Here is a 10719-nt window from a genome sequence, read left to right on the forward strand (position 1 = left end):
CTGCGCTGACTGTCCTTACTGCGCTGACTGTACTTACTGCGCTGACTGTACTTACTGCGCTGACTGTACTTACTGGTCCCTCGCGTACTAAATTATGCAAGTCATCGTCGGGGGAGGGGGAGAGGGGTCCTGAAAGGTTATGGTGGTGGTGGTTATGATGGTGATGATATGGTGGTGATGGTAATTTGGGGGTTATGGTGGGGATAATATGGTGGTTGTTATAGTTTTATGAGGTTATGATGGTGATTATATGGTGGTGATGGTGGTTGGGGTTGTGATGGTGGTGGGGATTATGGTGGTGGTGGTGATGGTTGTAGTCATGGGATGATTGCGCTGATGGTTTGGTGGTGGTGAAGGTGGTGGTAGTGGTGGGGACCATAATGGTGTTTGGGATTATTGATTATGATGGTGGTGGGGACTATGATGGTGGTGGTGATGATGGTGGTGGTGATGTGATGGTGATACTCATTCTCACCCCTTGAGCCCACTAACCCACCTCATCACTGTGATGACAGTGTAGGCCCACCATCCCACCAGGTGACAGTGATGCCCACCTCACCATGACGGTGACGTACACAGCGGACGTGGCCACCAGCCGCGGCCTCGGCTGCTTCTGGAAACTGCTCTTCAGGTGAGTCAACTAGACTCACTTTTGACCAGGGGCCTATACTTTCAATAAAAGTTAAGAGATCGTAAGTTCATCAGCCAATCATTGACGGCCTTTCAAGCAAAATCCACCAATCATAGACAAGAAAATAGTGCGTAAGTACTTGCGTTCACTTAGCGAGTTTTGAAAGTATGGCCCCGGGTCACTAAAATAATAATAGCGTTTCAGCGTTTATTAGGCCGTAGGCCTGTCGCCGATTCTTAACATCGCAGAACATTCACAACATTTTGAGGTCTCGAACTCGCAACTCACTGCTACAATTCTGCTTTTGCATAAACCACCCGGCCTCCTCGACGATTCTGACCAGAAACTGGCGCACAGAGCTGGGATCGAACCCGCAACTCACTGCGCCAATCTTGGCACTCTGAACTGTAACCACTGGACCACCCTACTGACCCACTTACTACTCTACTATAATGAATTGTTTGTGTATTGTGTCATTATATTGTGTGTATAAAAGGATATAAAGGATATATTGTATGGTGGCTGAGTAGCAAAGTTCTAACAATTAATTTACTTAAACCTCCATTGGCTTTGGGGTTTAAGCAACTTTTAAACCCCCAGAAATTGCTTAAACCCACGCCCTGGCTTTGCTTTAAGTCACATTTCTTCCGTCCCTGCATTGTAAAGGATTCTATTCCTAACCATTACACAGGTATAATAGATACTCCTAACCATTACACTGGTATAATGGGTATGAATTTTTGCTGTTCTGTAGATGGAAGGGCAGCATCTACAAGCTGGTGTGGCATGAGCTACTTATCTACTGCCTGTGTTACTTTACGATCTCCCTTATCTACCGTCTGGCCCTCACTGAACCCCAGAAGAGGTGAGCAGGTTGACACTGGGTATGGTCAATAATGGGGATGTATGCATGCGATCGGGCCTATGCGTACCCCAAGAGGAGGTAGGCAATTGACACTGGGTATGGTAAATAATGGGGATGCACGCAGACGATCAGACCTATGAGTACCCCAAGAGGGGTGAGCAAGTTGATACTGGATATGATCAATAATGGGGATGCATGCAGGCAATCGGACCTAATTAAGTGTACCTAAGAAGAGTTGCATTCGCAGGTTGACACTGGGTATGGTCAATAATGTGAATGTATGCAGGCGATCGGGCCTTAGTGTATCCCAGGATAGGTAAGCAGGTTGACACTGAGTATGGTCAATAATTGGAATGTATACAGGCGATCAGCCTTAGTGCATCCCAGGATAGGTAATTAAGCAGGTTGACACTGGGCATGCTCAACGATAGGAATGTATACAGGCGATCAGCCTTAGTGCATCCCAGGATGGGTAAGCACGTTGACACTGGGGATGATCAATAATATAGGAATGCATGCAGGCGATCGGACCTCAGTGTACCCCACCCCAGTATAGCTAAGCAGGTTGACACTGCGCATGGTCAATAAGGGGGATGTATGCAGCCGATCAGACCGTAGTGACCTTCCGTAGAAGTGGGCAGCTTAGCAGCGGGAAAGGTCAATGATGATGTCTGCTGGCGATCTGACTTTAGTGTAACCCAGGGAGGTGTGCAGTATGGCACATGGGGATGTTCAAAGATAGGAATGAATGCTAGCGATCTTACCACTGTTCACCTCGAGAGAGGCTAGTTGCGTATTATAATTTAGTTAGTTGCCCAAACACCTGTCATAGTAATATTTTATGTTCTGACCGCAACCAATGGTAAATACCAAACCTGCGTTTAGTGAGGTCAGAGCAGCACAGTTTCCCCGGGAACGAAATTTTGCTGATTTTACTTCTGCTGAGGTTACATGCTCTTATTGGGGCTGTTGAGGAGGTGGTGTGACGCTTTTGTTGTCGGCAGTGGGCGAGGTGGGAAGAAAACCTAATCACGGAGATTTCTTCAATAATTATTTTATTTCAAATGAGCGTATTAAAGAAAATAGGTTATAATTTTGGTTGTGAACATGTATGGCTGAGACGGTGAAACATTTCGTTTTCGACTGCGCAGGACTTTTGAAGGCATCGCCTTACACATCGAGGAGTTCACCAAACTCATCCCCATGGCCTTCGTCCTGGGCTTCTACGTGAGCATCGTCATGACGAGATGGTGGGACCAATACAACACTATCCCCTTCCCCAGCACCGTCGCCGTCTTCGTCTCCTTCAACATACGGGGCCAGGTGAGTGTCGAATTATAGGTTACCCTAGTAGTGGCGAACTTGGTAAAGGAGGATGACAGTTCAGTTTTTATGGGCATTAAGGCCACTGGTAGTTATGCGACCACTAATGGCTCGCTTACCCACCAGAACCATTTAACATTACACCACACCCTGGACAAGCCAGGTACTCACCACACCCTGGACAAGCCAGGTACTCACCACACCCTGGACAAGCCAGGTACTCACCACACCCTGGACAAGCCAGGTAATCACCACACCCAGGACAAGCCAGGTACTCATTAATAACCACAATTGAATAAATTGATAGGTTAGTCATGAGCTGAGTTTCCCGAAATAACTTGTCTTGATTGGGGCTCGAACCCCCGGGCCACTGGGTCCGAGTGATCAAGTTCCTAACGACCGGACGTTAGGTCGTCGTATGCTTTGGCTTGAAGGGACGCCTCTTCCTCCATGATGTTGACTCGACCAAAATACAGCAACACGAAGTTTCCTTGAGAATATCATTGTCGTATATTGTTTATAGTTTGATGTATATTGTTGTATATTATAGCATAGAATGAATCAAGTAATCAGCTTTGCCTCGCTCAGATTGGTTGTCTCACTCGCACTGCAGCGTTCTGATTGGTTGCCTCACTCTACCTGCCGCCGATGTTGTCGTACAATTGTTATGGCAGTGAACGTGTTCAGATTTAAAACGCTGTGCAGTTGTACGTCAGGCGGAAGAGCTTGACAGTTAACAACTTTATAGTGATTTGTAGTGACGTCACCAGAGAGACTAATCATAAGACTAGTGATCTCTAATATGTCATATTAATATGAATTAATGATAATAATTAATAATAATGTACAGACGGAGGAGACACGTGTCCTGCGGCGCACTATCCTACGCTACGTGTGCCTCTCCTTCGCCCTCACCATGAGCATGATCAGCCCACCTGTTAAGAAGCGCTTCCCCACCATGACCCACCTTGTCAACGCAGGTGGGTACCATGACCCACCTTGTCAACGCAGGTGGGTACCATGACCCACCTTGTCAACGCAGGTGGGTACCATGACCCACTTCGTAGTGGCCGTATCCTTGATACTGCCATGCATGTAGTACCATCTTTGCGCGCGTCACACAGCAGAATGGGGCGGACGGGCCAGCGGAACACTAGAACGACGAATTTTCCATCGATGATCCGTTACTCTGACATGGACGTTACGTGACATTCTAACGTGCGTTGATAGATATAATTCCCAAGCTTGTAATACAGGCACGTTTTCGATGAAAATTTGGTAAATATGCACGATTTCAGTGATCAAATGGCTCAAAATAGCAATGTTGTCATATATATAATGATAATATTGTACTATTTTAACCGCAAAGTGCCTATAGAGGGAAAGAACGCAAAGTCTTCACGGTTGATGCTCATTTTGGAATTAAATGCAGCAGTCAATTCTTCTTATGCACCGAATTTTACAACAGCGTTGTTAGGAATGTGCGCGGAATTAAAATGTTAGTACAAATTGTATGCCAACCTTATTTCACTGTAGGCCTACTTCACTGTAGGCCTACGTCGCGACAGGCATATTTCCTATTAGTTGTCCCTTGCATCCACTTACAACGCCGACAATCATCAAATAATAATCTGCACGTGCGTGCAAGAGCTGATGATATCTTCTATCATCTCCCCCTAACTAACCGTCTCTATCATCGGTGAGCAAGAGCTGATGATATCCTCTATCATCTCCCCTACTAACTGTCCCTATCATCGGTTTGCAGGTCTGCTGACCGAGCAGGAGCAGATGATATTCGACATCATCCACTGGAGGACGGGTACACCTAAGTATTGGTTGCCCTTAGTCTGGGCGGGGGCGGTGGTGACTAAGGCCCGCAAGCAAGGGAAAATAAAGGACGACTTCGCCCTTAACACGATCATGAACGAGATCACCAACTTCAGGAGAGGGTGTCACTCTCTCCTGCACTACGACTACATATGTGTACCTCTCGTATACACGCAGGTATGTGTACCTCTCGTATACACGCAGGTATGTGTACCTCTCGTATACACGCAGGTATGTGTACCTCTCGTATACATGCAGGTACCTCTAGTATACACGCAGGTATGTGTACCTCTCGTATACAATTTTTAGTCCGTTGCTACACATGAAAAACGTTGTTGCGAGCCAATTTACTTGACTTGACGTACGTATCGATGATACGCAGCGTATCATCGATATACGCAGTCTAAACACGAATATCCTCTCGAGGATGACGTGCATTGAAGGTTCCCAGCCCCTGCTTGTGAGTTCCTTTAGAGTTCATAACTAGTGCACAAAGGTCAACCATCCTACATAATATTCATTTTATTTCAGTTGGCCACGCAAATGCACGAAAGAAAATTCTTTTCGAAGTTCTGTAGAAAATTGTATTCGAGGGGATACATTGTTGTTCCCGTATTTATCTGGGTGCGTGGCTGTATTAAAGAAAGGTTCGGTAATAAATACGCCTGGAAACGTGCAACAAATTATTGATTATTGGATTGTCATCGGGAGATGAGCTTCCCTAAAAGTTTCAGAGTGCTAGCTAGCGGGAAAGTTGGTGAAATATCGATTGCAAGATTTGATCATCACAGACAGACACGAAAGCGAGCTAAGAAAAACGTGGTAAAAATGTAGCGGTTTCAGCGTTTAGTAGGCCGTAGGCCTGTCGTGGATTCTTAACATCGCAGAACATTCACAGCATTTTGAGGTCTCGAACTGGCAACTCACTGGTCCAATTCTTCTTGAGTTGGGATCGAACCCGCGCCTCTCTACGTTAATCTTGGTACTCTGAACTGTAACCACTGGACCATGAGTATCACTGTTAGAAAAATCACCGTTAAACGGTATCACCGGCGTTTCAGTAACCGGCCGGCACGTGAAAATGTACTCCGTATTGCCGTTTTTATTCAAATTTTACACTAGAAACTCGTGTAACATCTGAAAAAACGGCAAAATGGTTTATTTTTACGACGGCTGGTTACTAGAACGCCGGTAAGACCGTTTTTTCACTGTTTTTCCAACAGTGATATAGTTTGTGGATGCAAATACTTAACCTGTTTGAATAAACGGTAGAAAAACGGTCTCACCGGCGTTCTATAGTAGCCTGCCGACACGTGAAGATAAACCGTTTATCTGTTTTTTCAGATTTTGTACGGGTTTCTAGGGTTAAATTTGGGTATAAACAGCCATACGGTGTTTCTTGAGACCATTTACGGTGTTTCTTGAGACGACTAGACAGCCGGTGAGACCGTTTAACGGTGATTTTTCTCACAGTGATAATATGTGTTTACCAGCAGACCTGGTTAGCTATGAGTCCACGGTGTCACTGAGAGCTTGCCTTAGACACTGAGTCGGCAGATTTTTCAGTATATGTGTCACGAAGACAAGAACCCGGTGGGCGGAAGCGAAGGCTATATACGGGCTGGGAACAGTGGTTACAGTTCAGAGTACCAGGATTGGCGCAGAGAGGCGCGGGTTCGATCCCGGCTCTGTGCGTTAGTTTCTGGTCAGAATCGGCAAGGAGGCCGGGCGGTTAAGCACAGCAGAATTGTAGCAGTGAGTTGCGAGTTCGAGACCGCAAAATGCTCTGAATGTTCTGCGATGTTAAGAATCGGCGACAGGCCTACGGCCTACTAAACGCTGAAACCGCTGTTTCATTTCATTTCAACTCTATTAAGGTCCCCCCCAGACGCCGACAAGTTCGTACGCCGAGATGTAACTCGCGTTAGAGCTACGTACTGTACTGTACTATACTGTAATGTAACTCTCATGTATTACCACCAGTATACGTATGTATACTGTAATGTAACTTTCATGTATTATCACCCCGTATACTGTACTGTCTTTTATTGCAGGTAGTGACGCTGTCCGTGTACACCTTCTTCGTCAGTACCATGATAGGTCGGCAGTTCCTGGAGGACTCGCAAGGTATGTTGTCATCGTAGTGGTCACGGTAGTGGTCACGGTAGTGCATGGTCACTGTAGTAGACCCATGCTGCAGCTAGTCACAGTAGTAATAACGGTAGTGACTCATGCATTTACCTCACGTTTTTCAATATAGTTTATATGTTTCAATTAAATTATAGAACCAGGGAAGAAATAATATTATTTCTGAATTTTATTTTTAGAAATTTCGTGAGCTGCAACGCCATGAAATCATCTCAGGTCATCACGTTTATTTCTTTTGACTTCTACTTAGTTGACGGCCTTACGTCTATACCCTAGAGTTCGTGACCAATAATAATGACCCATAAGAATAATTATAACATACCCGTACGAATTAAAAGATCATGAGAGACCGATACGAATCCTGTTACGAATTACATTGATGTGGCAGACGATCCGGGGCGCCAGGTGGACATGTACGTGCCCTGGTTCACGATCCTACAGTTCGTCTTCTACATGGGGTGGCTGAAGGTGGCGGAATCTCTCATCAACCCCTTCGGTGAAGACGATGATGACTTCGAGGTTAATGCCATGGTGGATAAGAACCTGCAGGTTGGTGACTAGAACACTCATCTTGTGATATGTGCCAACCAAATCATTAGTTGACAACTAATTCACTAGTTGGCAACTAATTCACATGTTGGCAACCAACTCACAAGTTAGCAACTAACTCACTAGTTGGCAACCAACTCACTGGTTCGCAACCAACTCACTATTTAGCAACCAACTCACTAATTGGCAACCAAATCACTAGTTGGCAACCAACTCACTAGTTAGCAACCAACTCCCTAGTTGAAACCGAAACGCTGGTTGAAAAAAGCCGTCCAGAAATGTAATCTGCCGGTGGTTGATATGAACGCCCTCTCGAGGATTGTACACCAGCAGCACTCTAGTTAGGTAGTTGATGGCAACCCACAAGCAAGTGGCAGCCCTCATACTCACGAAATCTTGCAATCTGCTCCTCTTATGCCTGTTGCATCAAATTCAATTGGTTTTTAAAAATAATGTCAGTATTTTCCGGGCAGTGTAGGGTCTACTGCGTTACAGCTGGGGGCAGGTAGGAATCAGGGTTCCTGTTGGCTAAGGGTTGGTCGAGAAGGATCTTGACGTTGGCATAGGAATAAATTTTCTGTCAAATGTACGACCCACATTGATATTTCTGCCAGTCTCACTGCAGCTCACCTGATATTGTGTTGGTATCTGCTTCAGACATCCTACCTGATCGTGGACGAGATGCACGAGGACCATCCTGAGCTCATCAAGGACATGTACTTCGAGGAGGTGGTACCAGCAGCGCTACCATACAACAGGTTCAGAGTGTCTATTCCCAGGTTCAGAGTGTCTATTCCCAGGTTCAGAGTGTATTCCCTGGTTCAGAGTGTCTTTTCCCAGGTTCACTAACGGGCTCAAGGTCCTTATTTCCCCAACAGGTTCCACCGCAGATCTCGTTATCCCCCTGGATCAGCAGAGGATAGTACAGATCCCAGTTCTTGAACCCATCCCTGAGGAAGCCGTAAAGACCGTCACTGGAGGGCTGGTGCAGAGCAAGTCTGTTCTGGACACCAAAGAGCAAACTGTCCAGGTAAAACAGTTTTTAACCCTCTACCGTCGTATGTCATTCTCCGGGACCATAACTTTAAACTTAAATTATACGTAAACTATTGAGTGTAGCAACCTGACGACGTCTGTACGCAACAGAGAAAATTTTAAAGTTGTACACAGCAGCAAGCATCAGTGCAAGTCATTTTGCGCTCACTAGAACCTATCCTTTTTAGGAAGTAGGCTTTTGACAATATTGCTCCGGTTACTCATATTTTTAATTATACTAATATTATTATATTATATTTATAATACTAATATACTACTAATATTGCTCCGGTTACTCATGTCAAGCGGTAGAGGGTTAATTAATTCACATTCACTAAATACAATGGAAGAATACTGTCACTAGAATGCTGTCCAAATATTGACTCATTCTCTTACCCATTGCAATAGCAGAGAGTGGACGTAGCACTGATACGCCCTGGCACTGGGTTAAATTGGGTCCTACGTTGACCCAGCCTAAGTCAATGGGTATTGTATTGCAGAAAATTGGTTAGGTTGAACCACTCGAGTTAGTCCAAAAACCGAAATATATTCAATGAGGTTTTAGACTCAGTTTCGTACATCGACTCATTTCAGCCAGCCATTATACCATTCCTCAAGTGGGTCAAGTGTGACCCACTCACGTTATTCGTGTAGCGAATAAGAGTTAGGCTTACAAAAACGGGCTCGAATTCTGGACAAAATTTGACTTTTTCGTTTATGCAAAAGTTGTAAGTTTACCAAGAATAATCATCCATAACTTGAGAATATCTTGGCGTTTCAACTCATAAACCTGGGCCTATAATTTAAAAAAAAAATTAAGAGATCATAAGTTCATCAGCCAATCATTAACGGCCTTTCAAGCAAAATCCACCAATCATAGGCAAGAAAATAGAGCGTAAGTACTTACGTTCACTTAGAGAGTTTTGAAAGTATGGCCCTTGCACTATTGGTTCTATCGCTACCCCTGCAGTACAATAATGAATGACACACTCTCCCTATTGTCCCAATAGTGACTCACTTTCTTACCCATATCACGAGCCCTGAGAACGGACCTAGCATTTATACTTTTTCTGCCGGGCGAAACTGGGTTAGAATGATCCACAAATGGGATGACCTGAACCGTTATTTGAGCAATATGACGTAATTTTTTCTGGGTGTTGTTCTCGTTGTTGTGCCAGGTGGAGGTGTCCCCCGAGGTCCTGGCTGTGGGGCCAACACCCAATTTTCAGCCAGGGCCCGTCACGCCCGCCAGGGGGATACCGACCATCCTCAGCAGAGTCACGCAGGCCCTCTCAACCCCCGCCTTCGTCAGGAGTGAGTAAACTAACAACGCATGACAAACGTACAACCAACGCACGATTGACTCTCTCGCACTAAGGCGCCCCAATTGGTTGCCTCACTCCACCTGCCGCCGATGTTGTCGTACAATTGTTAAGACAGCGCACGTATTCAGATTTAAAACGTTGTGCAGTTGTACGTCAGGCGGAAGAGCTTGATAGTTAACAACCTTATAGTGATTTGTGGTGACGTCATCAGAGAGACTAATCATAAGGGCCGCGCATGCTGGAGGCCAGCTTTGAAAAACATCCCACTTAGTTCATATTCTTTTTCATAGGTAAGAACGCTAGAGTGCATAACGACCTATGAAGTCAAGTGCTCAAAGCCATAGCGCCGGATGTCCACAGCCACAAAATAAGCTTGCCAAAGTTAAACATGGCCATACTGCATCTGGCCAAACCTCATCTGGCCTAACCTCTTCAGGCCTAACCTATACGAGCTGCAACCTTTCTCCACCCAAAACAAACCTGAGCGGCTCTAACCTAGCCTCATTGGCTGCAAGAAGTTAGAAAGGCGGTCCAAGTGTGCTGGTAGAGCCAGTCATTGGCTGCAAGAAGGTTGTGAGCCGGGACAGCGTGAATAGGTTAGGCCAGAAGAGGTTAGACCGGAGTAGGTACAGCCGGATGGGGAACTGCCTGCTTATGAGCGAGCATGCTTAAGCATTGGCTGAAGACCTACAGCGCTATTATCTTTCGGCAGTGTGTTGCTTCTCTGGATTACGGAGTTCAAGCGTAGTCTGCGGCTTCTAGTTCTGAGGCTGAGTAAAGTTAATGCGTGGTGAAGCTAGGCGTTGGCTCCAGGGCTTATTTAAGAGTAAAATTTGTGGCCCTCCGGCTGCACCCCCAATCATAAGACTAGAGATGTCTTAGATGCTCTGCTAATTAGTTATTTGCTCGGTGTTCGTTTTGTTCTGATCACCTTCCCTCCCTCACAGGGACGACGTCGAGTCTGCGTAGCTTCTGCAGCCGCCGGGGCTGGCGGGCCAGGTACTCCACCAGGGTGA

At 45.7% G+C, this 10719-nt stretch overlaps 1 protein-coding gene across 1 annotated transcript; it reads left to right on the plus strand.

Annotated features, from left to right (window-relative positions):
• Window positions 1–605: 605 nt before the first annotated feature.
• On the plus strand, window positions 606–8097 carry LOC108672958 (bestrophin-3; the record flags this gene model as incomplete). The annotated part of the gene is given in 8 exon segments (XM_018160725.1): window positions 606–631; window positions 1386–1496; window positions 2648–2819; window positions 3670–3799; window positions 4585–4823; window positions 6701–6773; window positions 7183–7343; window positions 8001–8097. Coding segments are annotated over 8 exon segments (1009 nt in total), but the record flags the coding sequence as incomplete, so codon positions are not given.
• Window positions 8098–10719: the final 2622 nt, after the last annotated feature.

The sequence above is a fragment of the Hyalella azteca genome, unplaced genomic scaffold (assembly GCF_000764305.2).
Source record: "Hyalella azteca isolate HAZT.00-mixed unplaced genomic scaffold, Hazt_2.0.2 contig11278, whole genome shotgun sequence".
In the NCBI taxonomy this organism is placed as follows: Eukaryota; Metazoa; Arthropoda; class Malacostraca; order Amphipoda; family Hyalellidae; genus Hyalella; species Hyalella azteca.